Below are 27,562 nucleotides of genomic sequence, written 5' to 3'. Positions count from 1 at the left end.
AGTTGAAACAGAGTATTACTGAGCAAACCTGAAGGGAAAGAATAGGGCAGACCTTCTTCTGTCCATTTTTATATGTTTTTAACACACACCACAATATTTTAATACTGGTGCTACTGTTGTAGCTGTTGGTGTACATGTTGACAATGTTGCTCCTAGGACCAGACCTTTCTGTAGGAGTTGTAGCTGACTTGTCTTGATCAAACCAACTCACAGAGCCCTATGCTCCCGCCGTCACACAGACCGCTGCAGCAACAACGGCAGAGGAAAACACAGCTGTAAGGTTTTCATACCACTTATCTGTCTTTACATTCTGAGTAAGGTTGAAACGTTTTAACTTGAATAAATAGAAAGCTGTGTGGATCTCTGGTGTGCATGTTGCATTGAACCTTACGTCACGGCATTTGTGTGTGGTGTCGCTTTGACAACCAGCTACATTGAGGGGTATTATATCTGGGTACTACCTGCAATGGAAAATGGAGCACAGCCAAACAGAGTCGAGTCGAGTTGAGCTGGTACTAGTAATGGAAAAGCGCCATAAGAGGCCACTACATAAAAATGCAAAAACCACATATTTCTTATTCCATTTGCAGGGGCCTTTCGGAAAGCATTTCCTCTCTCAGTTCAATGCAGAAAGTGAATTATCTCTGGCTACACCAATAAGGTCCCACAAAGAGAAGTGAATACATGAGAGATAAATACCTTTGGAAATGGCAATGAGGATAACCCAATCTTGAATGCGCTGTCAATGAAAATAGGTATAATTTGCCCTGAAGTATTTTTAGCAGGGGCTATGGAATTTTTCTATAGGACTGAAGGGATATAATTATCACAGGGCAATATTTAATAATTTAACATGTCGCTTCACTGGGATAGGACAGAATCTTCACTGAGTCTGGCAGCCTTGGAGACATAGCACAGCAAGTGTGAACAATTTAAGAAGCTTGGCAGTGCAGTGGATAACAGACAAAGAAAAAGAGGGAATATAACAACCCTCTCAACTATTAGAGGGCAGACTGAGGATAATCACATTATTGCACTAAACTGTGTCATCAGCTAACAGTGATATTAGTACATCCTCACTGTGTCCTCAGGGATGTAAATTGTTCAAATCTTGCTCCAATCTACTGCGTGATCTCTCTCTCTCGCTCTCTCTCTCTGTCTCTTATATGATGCACATTAAATAAATGAGTGCTGGGACACATCATGATTAAAACATAAACTATGAGTCATAGTACAGAACTTGTGTTCAGCTTTATTGAAACTCTTATCACAGCTTGCAGTCTTTGGAGTGAAATATGACTTTGTGCAGAGACGATATTACACATCTCCCCAAAGTCCTGTGTAGATTTACTTAATGCATCACTACCTGTGTCACCTTCAAATTATTATCCAAATACAAAGTGCAGTCATCCCTCGCATGTGACTCTGGGCTCCACTAGCTTGTCTGACCGGCGCTAGCCCCCCCCCCCCCCCCAGTTGCCGAAGTTAAGCAATGACCTTAAATTTGGATCCCCTGTCGATCTTTTGTCCTGAACATAAAAGCCTGCTTTTCTTTCTGCTCTTTGGGTTCCATGGCAGCCCCTGACTGACTCCCATAAAGTCTGCTGTCAGCTCGAATAAATATGTTGTGCAGGGTGACAGGCAGGCCTGCCCACTGACTTACTCTCCCAACTCTGGAATCACACTTTACAGCAGCATGCACAGCGAGCACATGGCTATGCCAAACCTGAGTGAGGCAGCCACAGCACACAGGACAGCATATATTGCGCACACTGGAAGAAGAGCTCATGTGCTAGTTTTTCTTCCAACACACTTAACATAATCTGAAAGTATGAATGTGAATAACAATAACCTTAACAGTACTGAGACAACAAAACATTATAAATAACAACTGTTACAACTGCATTATCTGTGAATTATATGGTATGCTTTACTTTCTCTTGTCTATCAACCATAGACATAAGCATGCAGTAGACATCCTGACAAGGATCCTGTTATGGGGATACTCCACCCAAAATTAGATTAATAAAAACACCGCTGTAGGGTTAAAAGTGGCTGCAAAAGGTTTATTAGTAAAGTAACAAAACGAGAAGTGTGGAAATTTTCTGTGGACATTTTCAGATGTTTTTTTTTCCTCCACTAAAAACTTGTTTATGTCCCATGCAAACCAAGGTGATAAACTGACATTAATTTGATCCAACTAGATCCACAGATTCTAAAAATGTTTTACAGCCACAGTTCAGGACCATAGGCAGAGAGATATAGCTTAGGCAGGGAATCACTCAAAGCTGGATTCTTCCAGTAAAACAGCAATACAAATCTTTTAAATCCGTGTGCCTGCTTGTTCAAACATTTAAGTATGTTATATGTGTTGGCATAGAGTAATATGTTCTCAAATACAATCAAAATGCCATTTCCTCAAAGTAACATACAAAGAGACCGCAAGCAAAAACAAACCAAGTCACCATCTGCAACCAGGGGGAAGAAACTGTGAGGCAATTACACCAGAGGAAAGACTGGAGATGAGATATGAGGAACAGGGAAAACAGATTCTGACTTGGGTCTAGCCTCTCCCCCTGCTTTGACAGACAGAGAGGAAGATATTAGGACGCCGAAAAGAAAGAAAGAGGGAGGGATGTAGACAGGGCGTGGAGGAGACAGCGGAGAAAACGAAGTGGTGCCTGTGTGGCGTGAGAAAGCCCTGTGTTCTCGGTCTGTTGATAGGCTGGTGAAGCTGAGGAGGGCTCAGGGCCACAGACCAGGGGGATTTACAGGGCTTTGCTCCTTCCTCTGTGGAAGTAGTGTGTCAACCACTGCCACTACAGACCCTCCTGCCCCTGCCTTGTGTCCCCTGCAAGTACAGCTACATGACTGATTACAGGCTATGAAAGAACCCCCTTCCCCCCCACCACCACTTTACTGTAAAAGGCTGTTTCTATAGAAAATGGATCAGAGCTTAACAAAGCCATTTCCATTTTCCTCCTTAGCCTAAATGCTAATCTGCTCATTTTCTCCTATACAAAGGATTTTTTTTCCTGTAGGATCATCCCTTCTCCCCATCGCTCCATGCCTCCACCCCATCCCAGCACCTCAGCAGTCGACTCTGCTTGGTTGTCTTGGTGAGGCTGCCGAGGCATGACAGTCGTATGGGCCGGACAAAGGACGAGGCTGGCGAGCGTCCAGAGGGGGTTAGAGGGCAAGAGATGGACAGATAACCTTGTTGTGTGGCCCACAGCCGCCTCAGGCAGCTGCATGGAGATGATAACTCAATCTTCCCATCTGACCTCCCTACCAGCTCGGCCCCAGGCCACGGCATCCACTGACATGTGGGCCAGAGTGTGTGTGGGCCAGGGGTATGGGATGGTCGCCACTTCTGGTATATCAGACAAACTCTTTGAAGGAGATCCCAGTGTATTAGTGTAAATTGTCCTGCTGAAAGCCAATGACATGAGATCATATGTTTACTGGAAGTTTACCATGAACGTTTCATGTAAAGGAATGCGTGTCTGGATATGAGGGTCCACATTTGTCTATTGGTACATTACATATTTTAAGCCTCTTTAGCCAAGAGTTCCAATTTGAAACAGCATTCCAAGGTATATCCCTCAAAATTACTTTCAAGCATCAACAAGGACAACACATGAATATGTGTGTCTGCATGTGTGTAATACTTCTACTAGCCTATGGAGAGAACTTTAATGACAGCTTGACAGTAGGAGGACACAGAGTGGCTTGTCATTTGCAAGTGTTAACTTACTTTGAGTTATCATCTCATTTTCTCCCCCAGAAAGAAAGTGGATAGCACTTCATGGGAAAAGAAAGGCAGTGTATTAGCATGATTGAGATGCATTTCACCCCCTGCCTGGAAGTCCTCCTGTGGACATTTCCATGCTAAATCAGGGGTTAAAAACTCTTTAGAGAATTAGGGGCAGACAATTGTTGCATAGGGAGGGTGGGGGGGGGTTGATGATGAAAGAGATTCCTTAATGGCAAACACTTCTCATGATGGAGAAAGTGCTTACATGGTACAGCTTATTCAAACATCTGTTCCCATTCGCTGGCTCAACCACAATGAATGTGGTTCACGCAAGAATCATAATTGCATACAGACCTGGGATACAGACAGGGAGTCAGTGTTTTTTTACTGCAACTGTTCCAACAGAGCCATGAAATGAACTAGAAGTTGTGACACAGCACTTTTAATTTCAACAACAGTATCATGAAACCAGAATAGTTTGAAAATTAAAGTTATGTTTGTTCAAATATCAAGTATGCTCAATAGGTGAGGTGGAAGACTTCACTAGAGAACTACAGTCCGACCAATCCTCGAAACATTGTGTTTCGCTGATGTGACACTGGTGCAAAACAGCTGAAATAGTACTGAGCGACAGAATAGCCAAAGTGCAATCTGTGTCAATGGATTTACTTGTGTTTTTTAAATATTAATCTGTTATTGATAAACCATAAAAATAATATATAATAACATTTATGGAGAACAACGGTGCACACAAACCAACCCAGATGGTCGAAAAAATAAAAAACACAGCCAAGAAACCTTAATCCACATCTCATCAGTCCAGTGTGGAATTCTATAGACTGCCTGCTCAACGTCTGCGAGAAAAGCCATGCACTGACATCATGAACAACCCAAACACCCTCTCAATCTCCACTTTATCTGTGCTAGATAGAGAATGATTTAGCAACATACCACAATAGCCTGGAAGAGCTTTAAGAAGCAGCAGTCCTGCATTGAGACACACAGAGCAAAAACTCCTGCCCTGAGGGCATGTGTCAACCGCTTCCTGAGCCTTAAGCCTGTAGGTAATAGGGTTGGGCAATGTCTACAAAATTTCCATCTGACGATGTCTACAATGAAACATGGACAATGTCATCAGTTGCGCGCACGTGGGGGGCAGCAGTCATCTTATGTGGATGTGTTCTCGCACAGACTTAAAAAAAATTTGGTAGACCGGGACCATGGACCAGGTAAAGCAACAGTGAACACACAGGGTGCAGATGTTGGTTTCAGTTGTTTGACAGGCTGCGTCATTAATAAGCTGACGTGCGGCTCAGCTGCTGCTGCGACAAAGTATCGCGGGTGGAAATATATGGAAAAAAGACGAGTTCTCAGTCTTTTACAGGGTATATACAGGAATCTTGAAGTAAAATTCAATACCTTTTTAAGACCTTTTCAAGACTTTTTCAACATATCTTAAGACTGCCGCGCCACTTTGAGCTAACCAATTAAATCAGCCACACACTTTTAAAAGGGACATTTTTGAGTTTTTAAAAGGAATTGAAATATATTTATAACATATCAATTGCCTATATGTCATCAGGTTGTAACGCCACCTAGAAATTGAGGCATTCACCAACATTCTCAGTTGCCTATAACAGCCTGTAATGGCCAACTGTTTTCTATGTGAAGGACTGGTCAGATTTCCTGCGAAAAGCCACCGTCTTACATAAGCTATGACGTTTATGTACGCAACATTACAGCAAATCATGTGAAACACAGTGTAATTTTGTGTTTAGATAATGTGAGCTTGCCTGCAATGATACGTGTGATAACTTTAATCGACCACTTGATCAATACAACAAAATTCAAATAGGCCAGGAGGGAACAAAGATGAAGAGAATAAACTCAGTGATGAATAACGTAAGTAGTGTAGGCGGTGTTGCACAGGTACAACCTGGAGGAGGAACTAGTCTAAATGACTGTATTAGTATAGCCTAATATTATAACATTAAAAGTATATTGTTAATCTAATAGTAAACTTTAAGTTTGATATTAATATATTCATTATGTTACTATAATCAATATAATTTCATATAATAGTATATAACTTACACTAGTATAATATTAATTCAAATTACAGCTGTTTCAGTTTGGGGTTGTTTTTTATTCATTAAGTTTGTGCAAGAAAAATGCTCTAGGCTACATGATAGTCTCCAACCTTGATTTTGGGCAGGCTAACGTTAGCCAAACCCACACGCTCCTTGAATTTACCTTGTTGTCTTCTGTCTTACCGATTCCGCTGCTAGCGGCGCATCTCGCTCTTGTTTTTCAGGAACGGGGCTGTTCAGGTGGCCACAGAGTGACCGGCCAACCGGGTTAAGCCCGTTACTCCTGATAGCCGCTCCGACTGTGTTTTGGACGATTAACATTGCGGGTCCGGCGGGGTGGGAAATTACGGTTGGTTGTATACGTAAATCTTTTTCCGGTTCGCATGGATCTATTTTTTGGAGCTTTTAAGAGTGAAATAGGTGCACGGAAGATCGCTGCACCTAACGTTACAGAAACGAATCACACAGTCGCTACTCACTGCCTGTCTAGTATTTTTGGCTATGCATTATAAATAGTACGTTCATCTACACTTTTAGCAAACAAACTTTTGGACAAACAGGATTTTCACATTGAAAAAAATATCTTCAAAGTCGTGATGTCTGTCACATCATTGCCGATGGAAGATGGCATCGTCTATCGGCCCAACCCTAGTACGTAACTGAGGTCAAATGGTTTCATCCAATTGAAGCCATACAGTGGGGGGGCAGGGTCACAACTGCAGACAGGGGCTTGTAGAGGCAGCCTTTTGATGTCTATCTGAGTAATGGGGCAATAAATGGGACGTGCACACTGGGGGTCTGAGGGCTATGACAGCCCTACAGATGGCAACCTGCCAAGATCCCCACCAATCCATTTATGACGACAAGTCATGCGGATTCATGTGCAAAAACATGCATCCATACATGTTCTCCCCATCACTCTGCTTCAGCACCCTTGCAGCCTTCGAATAAACAAGCCCACTGAGGCCAAGGACCCAGAACACTGACCTTTGGCTGCCACCTCGGCCACAGCATATCAACGCCTCTTGATAACGTTGCAATCCCACTACTGTGGCAGAAGTCTGCCTTTAGCTCCTCAAGATAATTACAGCACAGATGAATGATTTGAAAATGACAGGCAATTAGACTTCCAGACAGTGTGATACTGAGGAGTACACTTTCTTTCAGCATGGGTACCAGAGGTGTAGATCAAAAGGTCCACACCAGACAAAAGCACACGTTTACAACACCCACCACTCTGGCAGAATTCATGATCATTGTAAACAAAACAGGTGGCATTTACCAGAAACAAAACTGGTGCTTCAGCCAAATTACCTTTAGTCATGGTTTGGTTTTGAGCTTGAGGATGAGTGGAACTTTTCACAAGTGCCCTTTTCAAATGATATACAAATAAATAGTTTTAAGAAACAAAGCTCCATGTTGGCTGCGTGCACCGGCTCCGATTTACACGATGGCCAGTCTGGGGGACATCCCACACCGAGACAGAAGTACAGCCAAGCAGCCCCAGGAGGGAGAGAGGAAGAACAGTGGAGACGAAAGAGGAAGAAAACAAAAGGGAAAATGTTTTTGCCTTGCAAAATCTCAGCGAGTACTCTTTGTAAACCAGCCTGTAGTTAGTAATTAACTTCAACTGAGGATAATGTTGTAATTATAGTAGCTCGCAACACTCTAATTCCCATCAGCATTAACACACAAAACTAGACTGTGATCTGGGGGCATGCTGGAACAAAAGCCTGGAGAGCAGGGAATTTTCTTGGAATTCTCTGACTTTCATAAACTAAGTTTGAAAGAGAAAGGTAAACTGCTTTTTTAAACTTTGCTGCTGATAAAAAGAGAGTAGTGGGTGAACAGATCTCAAAGTTTAAAATACTGCATCAAAACAAAACTTTTTTGCAGAAAAAACAGTTGATCCAGAATTCAGCCCCCCTCTTAGATGTATCAATGCTTGGCCTGCTTTTAGATCTACTATTTCCATAAGAGCTCAGTGGAGAACAGCCTTGTTTACGGCATGCCGGTCAGATTAGCTCTTTCCAGACCTGCAAACTGTTTCACCCCGTGAATGGAAAAACCAGGATAAAAAGAAAAAAAGACTTTTACATTCCTCTAAGTCAGAGCAGGATTTTAAATACCCTTCAGAGTCATACTCCTCCAAACTCTCCTTTCTCCATCTATGCTGGCTCAGATCCATTCACTCTGTAGCTTTATCTGCAGCCCTCCATCCTAAACACTACTCACATTTAATGGACGGATCAACTAAACGAGTGAGGATAAAATCACAGTCTGGCTGCCTTCATTGTGATACTTAAAAGGCGCCTCGCCTTTGACTGTGTGTGTAAGACTGCAAACACATAGTGCTATACAGAGAAAAAGTGCATTAATTGCAGTAACAGATATTTATTATGACTGACTCAGAACCTCGCATGAATAGAGAAGCGCCTTAACTAAAGGTAAAGTGACGGGCGGATTAGAGCCCACGGGAAGCGGGTAATTGAGCAGAACGCATCTTGATGTTCTGGTGAAACACCACTCTCCATCTCTCCACGCAGAAGATGAATCACACCATTGTCTGTGTCACCAAATTACATAAGTGCTATGGAAAATTCACTCAGTTCAACTGCTTATTAAAAAGGGAAGACACTCAATGGCCGCCGCTTGCTTGAGTGAATTATGTGGGTCACGCTTACATGAAATTGCTCATGTCCTGTGATTGCATATAAAACTACAAAAATCATTTAGCAAAACTTACTGTACACTTTTTAAATACAGAGATAAACTGTTAGCCGTCAATACTCCCCGTAAAATCAGTGTGAATCAGTAAATATAGAAGAGTGACAGAGGAGGTGGATGAGAGAACCTTTTTCTGTTCAGCTTCACCTTTGTGTTTTTGCTCTAAATCTGAAATGATTTGTTCTGCAGAGGAATTGCCAAACATTTTCTAAGACTGGATACTTGGTACAGCAAAGCTCTGAGCATTGAGGAGATTACTTGACCCATCTGTGGGGCGGGAACCCACCCAATTTTAACTTTCTCCATTTTCACACCTAAAGTTAATCTTTTATGTGCCAATGACCGCAGCATAATGATGCATCTTGTCACCCTCTGCTATCTCACTCATTTCCAATCCCTAATCCTATGTGTTGATACTTAATTGTGTTTTCACCCACAATAACAAGTCCCTTAATGCTTTGTCAGCTGCTTGTCTCTCGTGCCTCGTGACTGTTGTGAGAATGCTTGTAGCATGACAGATGTAAGGTGTGGCACATGCAGACAGTAAAATCACCATTAGCGCCTGCATATAAACAGAGGGGAGGCTTTTACCAGGGAGAGTTTATGGAGGGAATGGCTAGATGGAGAGGCTGACAGATGTAAGTGGCTGAGACAAGACTCTTAGGGACTGCACAGATCCCACAAGAGTCTAGGCAAGAGCAGGCACATCCCTGAACATCCAGACTAAACACGGCTGCATAATTAGAGCCATAATTCAGCAGTGCAGCCAAAGCACGCACTGTGAGCCTGTGTCCTTCATAGAAAGGGCATCACCTACCCTCTTATCCAGGCCCAAATTAAGCTGTCTGAACATTGTGCTACTGGCCCTTCAAAGCCATTTAGAGGCAGTGAATTTGATGTCTTATAACATCATGTGCTGCAACAACATTGTGTGTGTGTGTGTGTGTGTGTGTGTGTGTGTGTGTGTGTGTGTGTGTGTGTGTGTGTGTGTGTGTGTGTGTGACAAAAATTCATGTTTAAAATAAGCTTTATTTGCAAAATAGCAATATCTAGAAAACAAAGCTGGGCAAAAGCAGTAATAATCCTTATTACTCTGAAGCAACAGCTTGGAGAGAACACAAGAGCGGAGGACACACGCATGCTGAGAGACCGTTTTAGTAGCCATTTTCATGTAGGCATACTTACAGATATCTGGGGATTCGTCCGAGCCATCTGGACAGTCCTTCTCCCCATCGCAGCGCCAGCCTTTGGAGATACAGGTCACCTGGTCCTTACATACAAACTGCTTAGAGCTGCAAGTCTTGGGCTGGTCGTCAGCTTTGGGAGCTGAAAAAAAAGGAGAGTTGATGTGTCATCACAAAAAGCAACTGTGGCTGTAAATGCTTTTCAATCACAAATACACTTAGCAAGAAATGCAATTTGCAAACACCCAATCTAAAAAAAAAGAAAAAGGAAGCGAATTGGGGGTGGGGGGGGGTTGTGCGTTATGTTATTCTTATTATTTTTTTAAGCACTTTTCAACAAGGAACTTATCTAAAATTTCCAGCTTCAAGCAGCATAGATCTTAACTCGGCAGGGCAAAGCAACATGCAAGAGTCAACCCAAGTTTACAATGATGTGTTTGTATCAAAAGACCCACATGCACAGTCTATTCATAAAAATAAAAATACTCTACAAGTGGTGCCTTTTAGTTCTGGGTTTGTTTGTTGTGTCCTCTCTTCTTACAGACATCTCATTTCTTTCCGCTTGTTTTTACTTCACTTAAGGTGTTTTTCAACTTTTACCACAGAGGCTCTTTCATGTGTCACAGCACAGACATATAACCGGGCGTTCAATCACCCATGGGAAACTGCAGAGCGCAGTAGTTCTGGGCAGTAAGTCAGCACAGATTGTTGAGGTGTACCACAGGCTAGCAGCACCACAGCAACGCTCATGACCCATCAGCAGTCTGACACTGCTGACATGCTTCAAACGTAGCCACTCTCAAAACCCTGGTCAAATGGAACTCTTCCTACATGGTGTTGCATCGGTCTGTCAACACTGAATTTGTCACTTATTTAAAAATGTACCTTAAAAAGGGTCACTTCAACCAAATGACAAAAAATAATAAAATTAATTCTCACTAACGTGTGTTATCCAGTCATGAAGATAGGTTTGTTTTTATTTGTCCAGGTTTAGATATATCCATCTCTTGACATTTCTACCTCCACCCCAATACAAATGAGGTGAATGGCATTTCAATTCTGCTGCTCACAACACTGAATATGTATATTTATTAATTCATGTCCCTTTTTTTGGCCTATTTTTCCAGTAGAAAGTATTTTCAATGAAAACTGGTCACACGTAGGTCTTTGGATTATTAGTAATGGGAACATTATTTCTTGGAAGACACATTGGTATTTATATTTTTTTTAACATAAGGTTTAAATGCTTCAAGCACAGGAATTCTACTCACCTATTGGGATGGCGGCAGAAATTTCAGATAGCTCATAAAACTGGATAAACAAAACCAAAACTATTTGCATGGATACACTTTTTTTAATTTAGCTGAATTGATCTAATGAAACACAACATGTGAGAATACATTTTCAAGTACTTTTAACGACATAATCCTTCACTTAAAGTAAAATGGAGGAGGCTGAAATTCTATGCTAACATCTTCTCACAGTGTAAGAAAGGGTGAAAATAGGTTGCCAAATATACACAATTGTTATTCTTCCTTTTATGACTGGTCAAAAATGTTACACACAACATAAAAAACCCCTCAAAAGACCACAATAGCCATTTCAAGCAGGAGGTTGTTGGTACTGTACTGTTGTGCAGCAACGCTCTGGGAAGGACAACACCGAAGGTCTTATTGTGATTCTCTGCAGGGACTGAGCCCTCTCTCGCCCTGGATGACTTGCCTTCCTACGTACTTGGCAGGCAGAGAGGTGTTTGGGGTAGGCGGTGGGGGTGCACCGCAAGGGGGCTGGGATGTGACTGAAATCACAAGAGAGCACAAGGCTAGTGTATCATTGCGACTACGTTCCTTTTGACTGTCAGGCTAAGGGGTTTAGACCCTGGACTTTTTTCATGTGACAGTGAAGTGTATGTTTAAGTCAAACACTAAGACTTCCGAGTGCCATGTTTTTGTAAATACAATTAGAAATTAAAGGGTTGCAGGGATGAGCTCACAGCTTTCGTTATACGAACAGTATCTTGATATTTGAGTTTTAGAGAAAGCAGGTTCGCAGGATTTCACCTCCTACTTATCTTCACACAATGGCTTAGAAAACTAAAGTGATGCAAGAGGATAAGATTTAAACTCTAGAGTCCTTATTATATGTCAATAGAATATGACAGGATGTAAAATTCAAGATGAGAGTGAGAAAGTGAGCTTTAAAATAATGGATATAGACCATTGGCTGATTTAGTTTAGGCAACATGCACACACCCAACTCCTTGGTGAAGGAATGAGATTGGCTAGCCATGCCTGAGGCCAACTTCTTAGTTTTGCTTCCCTTCAGCTTACCAATGCCCTGGTACATTTTGTATGGATGGTAAATACACTGGATTTGCCTGTGCTTATATGTTGCCATTTAATCTGCCTACACAAATAAACAAACAGCCAGATTGACCGCGCCCTGAGCTGAAATGAGTAAAAGCATTGAAACCTCCGACAGGCTTCTATGTGGAGGCATTCCCTCCATCTCTCTGCTCCCCGTGTGAAGCAGCTGGACTGAGCCAGTTGTTTCCTGTGAGTCGGTATAAAACATCGTGGGTTCTAATTTTATCATCGCTTTACACACCAGCATGAAATGACCGCAGAGAGGAGAACCTCTGAGCCTAATTGGAGGTTGTGGAAGAGGAAGGGTTAGAGACTTGGGGAAAGACTAGCAGCCTTCTCCCTTACCAGTCCTCTTTCAAAGCCCACTGAAATATCTCAAACAGAGATGTGAATTGTTCATTCAGCCTGTGAAGTCGCCTTTCCCCCCCAAAGTGACTGCCAGAATTCTGACACATTTTGGAGGGTACCAATCAGGCTGGGATGTTAAACCATTGGAGTCCACTTTACCTACAAAAGGGAATGAAAAAGGCCTTTCTTTAGTCTCCTGGGATTGGCCCAACAGCAAACACCAATCTCACTGAATCAAGGTACATACTCCACTTACAAGAACTCCTATAAACCCAGTGTGTTCACCTCCAACGAGTCCCCTCCTTTGAATGCCATTCAAACTAAAGCATTTCCTGCCACAGCTGAAAGGCAACTTGATCACACTGCTGTAACTAAATGGTAGGAAATGCCACAGCATTCAACACGTCTATCCACAAAACAGGAGGATTATCACATTTAAATACTATTATAATCCCACCTTGCTGTTTATGATCAAGTAAGATCAGTATGATATACACTTGAAACACGAACACCTACTCCCTCCACATCAGAATAACCTGAGGTAAACAACCATTCTATGGGTATTTATTATTATCTAATTAGGGAAGAAAACGAGAAAACTAACTTCCACAGCCTTAGTTAAAATCCTCAAGAGTTTTTAATTTCACACCATTAATCAGTGAGGGCAGCTTTGGAAGCTCTACAGGAAACACAGTTTCTGAAAAGAAATTACACCTGTACAAACATGTACAAATATCTTTATTTGGTTGGCTTAGAAAAAACAAAAAAAACAGCATGTTTTTAAAACAGCTGTCTTCCACAAAAACCAAAACACCTGTCTCTGTCACTCTGATGTAGATACAATATGTTGCACTGTATACACTTGACAGTGTATTTCATTTAAAATATCTTTATGGGTGAGTGATTCGGGAAAGGCATTAAAGAAGAAGGCTGAGAAAGTCCTTGAGGTGACCGTAAGCCTAAAAATGCCTGAAGTCTGGTACACTGTAAAAATGTCTCAAGTATTTGTCCATTAGACAAGGGATTAGAGTTTTCTATCCAACTAAACGTATGTTAATTTTGAGTTTGTTTTAAATGGTTTTCAAGTTCTTACATGGACAAGACATTCCAGGACACTACATCAGGATGTTTGTGATTAAAATGAGAAAAAAACAGTTATTCTTTTTCCTCTTTATCTTGTCTAACCAAGAAATTCTGGTTAAGTCACTGCTGTTTTACTGACCACAAAAGATCCATTAAGGGGTTTCAAGTGCTGAGAGCTTGCTCTACATGGAATGACATTCAGTAAGTTTTTTAGGGTTAAATTACAATATATTATATATTTATATGTGCACTTGATCTTTTTATGTGCTCTGATGGGAGAACAGAGGGCTAAGCATCGATTCTGAAAAAATGGCCTTGTCACTCAGGTATTCACGGACAAATGTTTAAATCCTGAGTTGACGTACAACTACACTATAAATCACTGAGTTACTTCCTTGTATGTGGATGCTCAGGCTCTAGTTGGCTTACTTGGTTTGATTTTGAGCATACTGCCAGTTGTATGGAGCACACACTGTATTTCCTTATGCAGGGCCACTGGAGCTCTGCACTGTCTAAACAGTGCACACTGAATTGCCCTTGAGCACTATGCATAGTAAAAAGCATTACACACGAGCGACTGAGCAAATGCATAAACGTACACAGAGCCCAGCTCTGTCCATCCTGAGAGCCTGATTAAAAACAAGTACTTTCAAGGCCACCCTTTCATTTGCAAGAGGACATTTAAGGTGTTGTTTTGTTTTATCTAATCCCAAAAACTTGGAACAGGGTGGGATGGTGAGGAAATGGTGTTGTGGCACTAATTCAGCAGCCCAGTGATGGAAACACCATCACCAGCTGGGACACAACACTGACCCACTCCCCGATCTGTCTCTCTCAATATGGCCATTCCGGCTCTGCAAATCAAGTCCAGATCCATGCAGCACATTCCAGCACCTTCTAATTGATTTCATGTGTACAGCTTTGCCTCCAAAAGACAATCTGTTACAGACGAGCAGCTAGATTCAACAAATTCAAGGTAAAATGACTTATTGCTTATTTCTTTCTGCTGCAAGACTGGCTTAGAGTACATATACAAACTGTAAGAGAGGGCTGACTTCATGCTACACATCATTTTAAATGTTTTCTTTAGCTATAATATTTATTATAGGTTTAGCTTTAGTTAAAAACGCCATGCACCACAATGATAATGACCGTCATCCAAATGCACACAGACTCAGCTGGAATGTTCACCACAACAAATTGATATATGAAATTTACTTTTGTTTCACAAGCATGCCCCCAACACTGTGCACATCCTAGCATTCAACCAACCCAAACCCCCTTGTGGATAATTTCTTGGCTGAGCAATAGAGCATGGATTCTATTAAATGCTGTTAAAAGATAACAGTACGAATGGGAATGTGAAATGACTTGAATGAATGAATAAATAAATGGGACTCTGGGTCTCAATGGTCATGATGGGTACAATGGCAGAGACAGGAGAAAGTGGAGGAACAAAAAGGACTGTTTCTCATCATCCCATCACTTTTCCCCTTTGTGGTCCTCCATTGTGGAACTCAGGTCGTCCGCAGTGTTCCAGATTGAAAAAACAACAACAACAGAGGTTAAATAGCTGAGTTTCCCTGCCAGTCAGTCAGAACTGAAGAAGTCCTTTGGATAAGGGACGAAACGTCTTCCAGTATCTTCAACCAAGTCCAGTTGCCCTTCATTTTAACCTTCGTTGGATAACTATGACCTGGATGACTGAGAATCTTCATAGACAACAAAAAAAAACAACTACAGTATGTAATTAGACCCCCGAGGTCAAGTTTGAAGTGATTTCTATGTGCTCAGTTTAGCAGGATTTCAAAGCAAGAATCCATGCATTATAAGTAACAATTAAAACCAAACAAGGACCATAGGGAAAAGAATAAGGGCAGAGGGAAGTTGTTATTTCTGAATTCTGTGCTATATTAATTATTCAGATGGAAGACGGACTATTTCTTTTTACCAAAGTCACAGCCTTTTAGATGCAAGATGTGGAATATTATGATGCAAGAGGGTAGAAAGCACAGAACAAGTGTGATAAAGGCCCTGCCCTGGCCACTGCTACAGCCATTGAATCAGTTTCTTCAATGGCCACACTGTGCAGTGCCCCTCCAGTGGAAAACAACCACTTAGCTTTGTGTCAAGCCATGCCATGGCCAAGCACTGGATCACTTTAACCACCTCACGCCACGCATACAATGTCCATAGGCTATTCAAGTTCTAATCCACAATAGCCATTTTCAAAAGAGGCTGAACATGCATAAACAGCAGAAGACTGAGTTTGAGTTAGTACCTACTCTTGTGCCTGAAAGCCTTGTGTTTGTGTCATCGCACAACAAAAGGGCGCAGCTTTGACCTCGGAGGTAACCTGATGAGGCTCTGCAGGACATCACAGGCCAGAGCAGTAAAAGGCCACGCAGTAAAAGACATACAATGAATGTGTGATTGATGGACGTAAGATAAAATGTTAATGGGCTCGGGCTTCTACGGAGTTCTTCCACACCCACCCTGTAGTCTTTGCATAGCACAGCTCACACACCACCCGCAAAAATTGAGCCATTCACAGCGAATAAGATGACTTTAAAACCTGCCTTGCCTCTGTCCTCCAAAGCTACTAGGAAAAAGACATCCAAGGCTACAAGAATATGGTATCAATACAGGATGTCAGTGTTTCTGTGATTTAATACAAGTCAATCTCTATGAATACCGCATCAGATTCACTCTAAAGAAAGCAGGAGGGAGGAGTGTTCCTACTTTAATAATTGTTAGGAATGACTCATAAACAATGCACAAATGAGTTGTCATCTACTTCACGTCTCAACAGATGACTTCATTGTTCAGCAGTGAGACCCTATAAATTTGACTGCAATACAGAAAAAGGTCTCAACTGCACATAACGTACTAAAGTGCCAGCATGAGTGATTTAAATCTCACTGATGAGTACAAAGTATGATTAGCCTACAAATGACAGACTATCACAATGGACTGGAAGCTCAACTTTCAGCAGTTTACTTTTACATAGGACCTTGGCAAGCAGTTAATGGCAAAGACTCCACACACACACACGCCTTGCAATCTTGATAGTATTGTTGAGAACATCCAACTAGTTCCTGGTCGCATGCAGCAGAGTTTTGAGGTGATAACAGAATCAGACATGGAAATACAAACTCAAAAGCTATAAATAGTTTTAAAGTGAATGTGGCTGTTTTGCGCTCAAATATAAGCACAGTTTCAGAGAGCTCACGTCTCTGAAACTAGTGCTCGTTAGATTTGCCTCCAGTGTCTCGACAAGTGTTTTCCTGCACAACATCAATATGGAAAACATGTCTTTTGGTAACACTGCTTATTCAGACAACAAACACTTAAGTGAGGGAAAATTTTAGTAAGGTTTTTTTCTAGTTTTAGGGAACATCACAACTTGTTCTGGAAATATATTGTAGATATGTTATGATATACTAAAACGTATGTACAGTACATGTGTGACAAATATTATTTTGCATGATATAAACACTATTTTATTGTCATACCTAATGTCTTCTTTTCAATGCTTTATTAGGAGTTTTTGTTGATTATGTTTTGGGTATTTATGAAAATGTAATCTGTTATATATCCAAGTAATATACATCAAATGAATTGAATAGTTATTGAGATCTGAAGTCCCAGATCTTAATAATGTTTACAATGTATTTGTAATATATTGTAGATGTTTTAGTATTTTATGCCCTTTAAATGTTTTTATTTGTGATCAGCCAAGAGACTGAAAATGAAAATATGTGGTCAGCTACTGTACAGTATTTCTGATACAATCCATGAAACGGGAACATTTACATGGGCACTACTTGTAATATACTACTACTTACCTTTGCCACAACACAGATAGCATAAATGTTCGTTTCATGTGCAACCACAAACTGATGACTGAGAGCAATGGTCGCGACTTTGATAAAAGTAAACAGCTTTGAGTCTTTGCAGCAGCCCATGAAATTGGAATCTTATCTCCATATATCAGATCCTCTCCTCTGACCAGGTGTGAAAGCAACTGTGATCAAATCAATTCTTTAGTCAAGCGCAAAGCCCACAACATCGGCAACATCTGAGGTGTACATGAGCGTGAGCCGGTAAAGCCAACAGGAATAACACACAAAGAGCAGCAGAGCAAAGTCTCCAAAAACAGAGTGGTCAGCCTGAGGCTCCAGGTGAAGAGTTCACCATTAATGATGTCAAAGTCGAATCGGGAGTCAGAGAGCCAGTATTCTCATGGCTGCATTAGGTGTCAGGTAAACATTGCAACCTTTTGCAACATTTGAACAACTCTTTGTACTCTCTTTATGAAGTGCGAGGAAAAACAGATCTATTTCCGGTTGCCCCTCTACAAAGATGTGTTATAATCATGTGAAGCATGTTAAAAAAAACTCATTTTTAAGAGACAGATCATATTAATGACAGGAAAGGAAAGCAGTAATGCATAGCAAGCCTGATTTTATCACCTTCAAAAACTCAATAAATCTTACAGAGCTGCATTAACACACACCCACTCTTCCTATTATGTTAAAGAAGTTGATCCATTCCCCTTTTTTATGTCTTAGGAGCTTAACAGGGTAAACAGTGATGTAGCTAGCAGAAAACACCAATTACAGTACACCACTGCTAATAACAATCAACAGACACTGTATCATCTGCGGTCCTGTGCCTTCGATATGTGTGGAACAACAGTGAAGACATTTCTGTTAATCTGGTTTTACCCTCTAGTCACAGTTGATTGCAATGCAGTGCAGGAAGTAGTGGGATAAGAAGGGGATCTTTTCTGCAGCTACGGTCGAGAATCCCACCATCTGCTATTATCATTTCACAAATATTTTCACATGGTCAAGACCAAAATGCAAAACACCTGCAGCACAAGCTTTATATAAAAGCCAAGGAATGTATACAAATTGGACACTTTGGCTATGTTTCAATCCAAATGTTGTACGCTTTTCTATCCTATGTTTCTTTGTGAGCAGAAAATCACTCTGGGGATTATCAGCGTTACCTGATAAGAGTGCATTAAGAGTTGGCCTCAGGTGTACAGAAGTACAGTAACCACTCCCCAGTGACCTCCACTTGGAAGAGCTGGAGAGAGCAACCCAAGTTCTATAACCTGTTGAATTTGTATGAGAGATGCTGAATTTTTCCAGCAGATGTTTCCAGTGACGGTTCTGAGGAAAATGTAAAGGCAGGTCCCATTAAAAGGTCAGGCAAACAGAGTGTAGGCTCCTTAGGAATTCAACCTCTTTAGCCTCTGACCCACATTTATACTTTTCACCAACAGGAATCTTGTGCCTCTAAAGTTGAAATGAAATAATAAATAGCATTATGTTTACTGTAATGTCTGCCAGAGCAGAAACTATAAGCTGATTGTTTAAGTTGATAGTCAGAAAATTAATCAACAACCATTTTCATAATCAATTAGTGGATAACGATTATGTTCATTATCTACTAGCTGTCAATTACCTTCTAAATTAAATAGCTTGGGCTATAAAATGTCAGAAAATAGTGAAATCATAATTTACTAATTCCAAATTAACCGTCTTCAAATTACGTGTCTTGTCGGACCAAGACTCCAAGACCAAATCAGAATGAGTTTACGACAACATACATCACTTAAGACAAAGAAAAGTTTATAATCCTCACAACTGGGAAGCTGAAACTTCGGAATGTTTTGGCATTTTTGACTGAAAACAATGAATCAATTATCAAAATAGATCATAGTACATTCATTTTCTGACGATCAACTAATCGATTAATCTACTAATCATTCAAGTTCTAGAATCTATTCAATGTTTTTCAAGCAAAATGCCCACCATTTGATGAATCCAGCTTCTCAAATGTTGATATTTGCTTTATTTTGTCATTATTGTTAGAAACAGAATATCTTTGTGTTCTGGACTGCTGGTTCAAACAAAACAATTAATATAAAGATCCCTTTGGGCTCTATGAAATTGTCTGGGGCATTTTGTTTTTGCCCACCATCCAAAGACATGCAGGCTAGGTTAATTGGTGTCTCCAAAATTGTCCTTAGGTGTGGATTTGAGTGTGAATGGTTGTCTATGTATGGCCCTGCGATGGACTGGCGACCTGTCCAGGGTGTACCCCACCTTTCGCCCAATGTCATAATGGGATTGGCTCCAGCTCCCCGCGACCCTGTACGCAGGATAAGCAGTTGACGATGGATGGATGGATGGATTTTGTTTTTGCATCTTTCTTACATGTAGACCAATCAATTAATGAAAATAATTGTTAGTTGCAAGCATTTTTTTCTTCATATCACCTTTGTAATCATAGATTCACTAGAACTACTAGGCTCTAAAAGTATTGTGCAGGACTGGACTGGATTTTGTCTAAAAAGGATGACACCTTTTGGGCGATATGGCCAAAAATGTTATCACGATAAAAAATATAATATAAATCAAATATTTATTGAATATATAACATTTGTTATATTGTTATTGAGGAAAATTATATTGCAATAATTATTGTTATATTGCTCAGACCTACCTTTACGTGGCACAATAATGAACTCTAAAAGATCATGAGCAAACAAAAGGGTCTGTCCAATGTTTAACTGTTATGGCCTTCTGACCTTCCCCTCACTAATCCTTTCTCGTTCGTAAATTCATGCTGTGGCTCAGTGGTGATCCAGACAAATCCAGTACAAGTGGCTGCTGGCCTTAGGGTTTGTATCCACTCACTTGACCATTTCTATAATTCCCTTTTAGATCCAACACTACTGCAGTCGGAGGCAGATAAATCAACTGTTACTAATGACATAACACACGTAGATCATTTCCATCCCTGACTCCCTGTGATGTAACTATGTGTCAGTTTCACGGAGTATCCCAGACTGATTCTTGGAAGTTTATTTCGCTTCACCTCCCCCCCCAAAGTCACATCTAAGTTGGATTAATCATCTCCCTGTGTCCAGATGTTACATACTGATGGAGGAAGTGGGACGAGCTTGCCCAATAACCTCAGTTATGGCTTTAACTCTGATCAGGCTCCGTCAACATCTAATGAAAGTTTTAGAAGATCTCCCAACACAGAGAAGGGCAGGAGCACTTTTTGTAAAGACATTAACAGTGGTAGCTAATGTGTTGCTTTTCCTTCAGGCACCAAAGTAAACATACACCAAAGGTGTGAAATGAACTGCCAGACTGATATTACAATTATGCACATAAGAGGCTGTGAGGTCTGAGCTGGACAAACCAATTCTAGCACATGACTTTTTCACAGTTCTACATCCACAAAATATTATGGATGACTTAACAACAGACTCCAGATAATGAAAATGCATAGGCTGTCATTCTGAATGTAGCATATGCTTTCTGGGCAAAGCTAATTCACAATACCATTTACAAGTGCAAAGTTAAATTGCATTATCTGTAGAACAAAACACAAATAGGCCTACATGTGCTATTTTGCACCTCCATGATTCACTTCAAGTTCTCAAGAAAGATAAAAAGGCAAGCTGTTAGCTCAACAGGTCTGAAATGCATTGTCAAAAGAGTAATGATGCATTTAATATCGCATCGGGGATTCGGGAGTATTAAGGGACTTAATGGGGTAACAGCACGACTATTCATTTCACTATCAGACATCACCAGGCTGTCACTTATAAACTGTGATTCCCAGGCAGATACTGACGCTACACGTCGGGACAAGCCGCGCCATTAAGATTACCTTCACGAGCAGACACAACTGTTGTTTTCATACGCGCCAAGTATCTGAAAACAAACATGAAAACTAATCTGACCGATGATTCCCACAGGTTTGATATGAACCTCAAGCGTGCTGCTTCTTCTTGTTCTTCTTTTTAATAAAAAAAAAACAAAAAAAAAAACACAGCATACTTGGTTCAGTAGCTATCAGCTGTAGCCATACAGAGAACATACATGAGGGATTGCATTTCTCGGGGGGGTAGATACAGCCATTTTTTCGCAGTCTGTCAGAAATCGTGTTGTTTTGTAGAAATGGGTCGTTCGTGAAAGTGTTACGTTTGCCTTTTACCTGCTGAATATTCCAACCGTGAATAACCCCACTGTCTGCCATCCTTCCAGGCAGGCCTATTCTGTCTGCTCAGACAGAAGCACAGCTAAACACGCAGACACATTTAATGCCAAAATAATCGGCGCACTGCTTATTTATGCGGTACTCTCTGGTTTAACGCTTTCCTAATGATCGACCTCGTCCTCAGGGGGAGACCGCTTGTGGCACCACTGTGTTATTGTGAAGATAACCTATTTGCGGTGTTGGCTCCAACTCTGGTGAACACAGGCCTGTGCACAGATGCTTTGCGCGAGAGACAGAGAGAGAGAGAGAGAGAGAAAAGTGCTCATGCTTTCTCGAGTATGCAAGATAACACAACAGGCTTCTTACCTACGGTTGCACCGTTAGGAGATGTGATCTCCAAGCAGAGTATAAATCCCAAGTAGAACAACCTCATCGCCATCTCCTGAGCAATGCTCTATGGCACTGCTGTTAGAAAGGAATAGAGGAAAAGTTGGCTGGATTTCTCAAACCTAACAACCCGATCAACCACCTCATTCGAACCCCTTCAATAGTCCGGGTGCGATTGTCCGTGCAGTTGCACCCTCAGTTCGGCACGGTGGCCGCTTCAGACGGGCTTCTGCAAAAAAAGAAGACTTGCTACAGCCCGGCGAGGCTACAGGCAAGGCAGCAGCACATTCATGTAGGCTATATCGCTAATTGATTATCGGCATTCAAACATGATGCACAGTGGAACCTCTGTCTCTCTGTGCTTGCTGGGGTCTCTGATTCACCACACCATGCCACTGGAATCGTCCACACGTCCAGAAGCGCTGCAGGTCTCCTGCACCGCTCAGCTCATTCGTTGCCAAACTAAAAACAAAAATTAAAAAGTAAAAGTGTTTTTTCCCCCCGGAGCGCCAATGCCTCCCTGCTCTTGTGGTTGCATTAGTGGATGGTTAATCTCAAGCCCCAGCACTGTGAACGAGCCCGTGACGTAAGCTCGACTCCCTAAAAATGGGCTAACTGAGCGGCGAGCACTGTCTGCGCATGTCCTAGCACACCTCCCTTTTCTCCAATTTCATGCGCTTTTTCATCAGCCGTGGAGGTGGGAGAGAGAGGCAGCGCGGCCTGCAACTGACGCTGTGGGATCAGCCATGTTGGCTCAACATTTCTACAGAATCCTGATTGCTTTTGTGGTTACAAAATTAAATGAGTAAACAGAAAATTTAACAGCTGTCGAATCCTGACACGCTTGCAGAGTTGTTGAACATAATGCAGGCTTTTAAGTGTTTTCCTGCCAGCAACAGATATTTTCAGACTGCATAACCTGCGGCGCGTTAGTGAGTAAAATCTATGAGATTATTAAATGCATAGACTATCCATCTTTTAACCGAAGCAATCATGTTATAGCCTACAATTGTATGGTTACAGTAGTCCAAACTTCATTTGTTATCGCTGTATCGCTGAGTTTGTATCGCTGTATCATATTGTTGAGGATTCCAATCACTTACAAATTGTGCTATTTGGATTGAAATTCCTGTTTTGCATCTTATGTTCTAAACCATTTTAAACTAAAATGGTGTCATCTCATTGCAATCTCACCGACTTTGTCTTGTTTTTTTCTCACGCTCACACGTTCAGAGTTGCACCTAGTTTTCCAAGTCAAAACAGAAAAGCAAGTAAGACGGTTTAATGAGAGAGGTGGGTGTCCTCAACTTCTCCGTTCTTCACTAAACCACGCCCCCTAGTGGTACATGAAAATGAGAAGTGGGTGTGATTGTTATGAAATAGATGCAGCTACATGTTTTTTGGATGAGCCTGTGCAACAGTACAATAGTCTTCCCAGCTTCTAGTAAAGGTAATTATTGACAAAAAAAATACATATTTGTATTATATCACTTGTAATTGCTTGGTTACCAAAGCTAAAGACAAAAAAGCCAAATCAATCTGGATTCCAGGTTAAGACCCCATCCACAATGTATCCCCCAAATATATTAAACAAATAGCCATTTCTGTTGACAATTAGGCCAAAGATATTTCCAATAGTCTACAGAGTTCCAATGTTTGTAATGGTTCACTTTATACATTAATTGCACACTACTTTGAAATATGAAAACTATTTATTTGTATGAATAACTGGATTTTGATGTAAAAAACTAAGTGACGTGGAATATGAGTAAGTTAACAAGGGAAAATTGGTCCTTACAGGAAAAGAGAATATGTAATCTTGAGTAAAATGATTCTTTTGAGATGTTACAATGATTGGGTAGTCTAATAAACCATCCAAACCTGCAGGGGGCACTGAATACTTACATTACAGAGAGACATGCAGGCTGTAATTCATTTCACAAACTCAACAAAAAGAATCCAACAATTTAATGCAATGTTTGGTAAAATTTTTATGGCACATCCTCTGACAAAGTTCTGATCAAAGAGAAATTTGATTAAAAGGAGAACATGAGAGGATCTTTGCCTCCACCGCAGCCGTTTTGAAACTGAAATGCTCATAAATGACTCTTTCAGCAAGTCTATGGTGTTCCGCAGTGGGCCTCTACTTTTCCCACTGGCATTTAATCATGGGTACTAAAAACAACCAGCGTGTATTTCACACTAAACAAGTTGACAGTAACCTCGCTGCCACTAGTGTCAAGAATAAGTGTCCCTTTCAGGGCTTTTCAGCATACAGATGTTTATCGAGAGCCTGAATCACAGGGGAGAATCTGAAGTATGTCGAGAATTTGTAAAATACTTGCCTGAAGTGATATCTGTTGAATCCAAGCATATTTTCACTCCTAGCATCAAAACAGACTATAAACACAATGAGGCTTAAGGGGGAAATTGTAAGTATAGCAGGATGGTAAAAGTTTTTTGGGGGGGCAATCAAACTATCATTCCATGTGTATAATTAATGCTCCTATTCAAGTTAACTGGAAAACACCATTTTTTGATGTCAGCAAATGTGTTTACTTTTTATTTACATTCAAATCAACATGATCGCTGGTGTCACCTCAACCTGAGAATGCCCCCTTTGTGGGAGGAGAGATGAGCATTGTCATCCAGGAAAGACAGACGCCAGCATGCTGTGTGGGAGACAGCTTGAAAGAGTGCCAGTGTAAACACTCCCAGACCACATGTTCTCCCAGGGCAGAGGGGCTGGCCTCTCTCCAGGCACATCTGCACACAATCCTTCAGCTTTTAGCAAGCCAGCCAAGGAGACAGTGCAGGGCAAAGAGTGGGGAGGGTGGGCTAGTTCCCAGACAGAGAGAACCTGCTTCTTTGGTGACAGTGGTGTCAATAATGAAAGTGATGACATCTGAAAGAAAAAATGAAACGCTGCATGCGGAGAGAAGAACACGAGAATCTGCTCCCTGTATGCAAAGTTAATAAAGGATTCTGTGTATCAAGGCTGACCACCATCTTTGCAGCTGAACATCTGTATCACACTGCTAGATTCACATGCCACGGTCTGCTTGGCTACAGTCATTACCCAGCCTGCCCATATCCTTGAGAGAAGATGGATTGCTGTATAACTCAAGCTCCTTACTCTCACACAGCCACGCTCTGCATCTGTAGCTGCACTGCATGCACAAGTACACCACGCCTGTATTTTTTCAACAAATTTTACTCTGGCACACTCGTTCTCTTGAAAAATAATCATTCCAGCTCGTATTATGCCTAAATGTAAATATAAATGTGCTCCCATCTGTCTCTGATGTCCCCCCTAACAGCTTCTCTTGGTTGCTGCCTTTTAGTTTGCTAGTAAAGTGTGGCTGTGTGCATGTTTTCACAGAGAGGTAATTACTGAGCAAGCTATGCTGACAACACCTGAGGAATGTGGAGCATGCACCAGCAGCCTGTGTTCTCCTAACCCCCTATCCCCCCATCACTCATCCCAACTCACTTCTCCCCCATACAAGCCACTAGCCAGAGCCTCACTCTAACACAAAGTTCAGCATGACATTTTCACAGGAGATTTGTAGAGAATGCAGGTGTTATTTTATGTAATATTTTGGTTGTTCTACCAGGAAACATACTTCATTCAACTCTTTATTATTCTAGATTAAATTGCTTGATCAACAGAATCTGTAGTATATAGTTACTAATCAAATCAGAGTATTTTTTTCTCTATTAGTGGAGGAAACCCTACCCAAAACCCACAGCTCCCAAAAGGCCCCACTATTCCTGTTACTGGTGAATTCAGTGTGTGTGTGTGTTGGCTGGCTCGGGTCTGCTGACTGAGTCACTCCCCAAACTGTCCTTGAGCTCTGTGGAACTCATAGCCCATCTGGCTGAACACTTGCACACTCATATCAAAACATTGCATAGATTGAAACAGGGGGGAGTAAACAACTCTGACCTAATTGTGTTCTGAAAACAGCGTCCCAGTCGAAAAAGCGTCAATATCTGGCTGGAAAGAATGATGGCAATGCAGTCTAATGTTATTTTTATGCAAATGAAACCAATGCATCAAGTTTTGACACTGTGTGAATGCATGTGTGTGGGAGACAGAGAGATAGAAGGGGAGATAGAGATTATAAATTCAGCAGAGCCTCTTCCGTCTGTCTGACTAGACCTTCATGATGAAATCAGGATGAAATCCCTTGTGCATCTAGTTTAACGTAAGTATGTAGGCCTGTCCTCCGTCTTTCTGTGCTGCAGAATTTTGCAGTTGTAGATGTATTATGCAAATGCCACTGCTAGAAACACACACTGTGTGGCTGAGTGAACAACTGCATGTGTTTTCTACACACTGGAGGGCTAATCAGTCAGGGTAGGCAAGACAAGGCAAAGGGGTCAAGGGATTTAGTTGCCAAGCAACTTCTGTTGATACAAATACTTTTTTTATTCTTCTCAAGGCATGACAATTGATGCAAAGGCAGAGGGATGCAACATGCAATACATTTTTGAGTTAGTTATCTTGTTTATCAAGAGTTATATGTAAATTTGGGTCAGCTCCAGATCCAGAAACATAAAAACATAGAAATTAGTAGAGATGCAGTTATACCTTCCAGCGTTAACATTAGCATTATATAAGAAGTGATGAAAAAGTAAACTGAAAGGTAGGTGCACTTTAAGCTCCAGTATCACCACAAACACAAAAAACAACTATCAAGTATATTTTCAGGAAAGCATCACTTTCAGGTTTTCACTGGCAATACACTTTCCTTGTGTGACTTACATCATTTTGATTACATGTCTGGTGTATACAACTAGTTTACTCCAAAAATAGCATAATGTAACAAATGCTGGACAACGTTTATCTCTCATGTTACATGTTAGCACAACAAAGAGAAATTACACTTCTGTTCTGACATGCTGAGGGTTGCCTCTGTTCACAGAGTATATGTAGAACGTTTAAACCTCTTTTCACGGTACAAGGTTGTTTATTAGTCATTATACAGCACAAGGCTGCATAAGGAAATGAAATTTGTAATTCCTTCATGATACACACACAGCATAAGTGTAGGCCTATATTAAAATATGGTAGCATATACAATAAAATAAATCAATATATACAGTTACTTATATACATATATACAGACACGTATACACCCCAAACATTCCACAGTGCATTTTTTGAATTTGAATCTGGGGTGAATGTAAACAGCAGCAAACAGATGATAACATAAAAGTTTCATCTTCCCAATAAACAGTCTGACACTTGGGAAACAGAGTCCATTTTGACTGCGTTTGAGCACCAACCATCATCGATGTAAAAAATGAGTCCACTTCCTCTCATCTTGCCGGAATCTTGCGCTGACAGCCGAGTACTTGATCCGGGATGTTGATGGGGCAGGTCTCTGTAACGATGATGTAACAGTCTCTGAATTCCATTGTCTGGTCAATACGATGATTTGTTCTGATTTTGTCCATGTTTGTCATTTTTCAATAATGTTTTCTTTGATTTCTTATTTCTCTAAAGACAGTAATCTATCTCATAGAACTTCACTGTTACTCAGTAGATAAAGGCTGGCCAGCCATAAAGAGCTGCTA

The 27,562-nt window shown here is 41.1% G+C and overlaps 1 protein-coding gene across 1 annotated transcript in view; it reads right to left on the bottom strand.

The window, feature by feature from the left end:
- LOC123974818 (low-density lipoprotein receptor-related protein 1-like) overlaps positions 1–22,570 on the bottom strand; it is a 98,545-nt gene extending 75,975 nt beyond the window's left edge. Inside the window, exons 1-2 of the mRNA XM_046055747.1 lie at positions 21,956–22,570; positions 9,760–9,900 (exon numbers count right to left, since the gene is read on the bottom strand). Of these exons, the coding sequence (XP_045911703.1) occupies positions 9,760–9,900; positions 21,956–22,028 (214 nt within the window). The 5' untranslated portion in view covers positions 22,029–22,570. The remainder of the gene's footprint in view (positions 1–9,759; positions 9,901–21,955) is intronic.
- Between the last annotated feature and the right edge of the window lie 4,992 nt (positions 22,571–27,562).

The sequence above is a fragment of the Micropterus dolomieu genome, linkage group LG08 (assembly GCF_021292245.1).
Source record: "Micropterus dolomieu isolate WLL.071019.BEF.003 ecotype Adirondacks linkage group LG08, ASM2129224v1, whole genome shotgun sequence".
NCBI lineage: Eukaryota > Metazoa > Chordata > Actinopteri > Centrarchiformes > Centrarchidae > Micropterus > Micropterus dolomieu.
The sequence above is the reverse complement of the archived record's forward strand: the minus strand, read 5'-3'. Positions and strand labels throughout refer to the sequence as shown.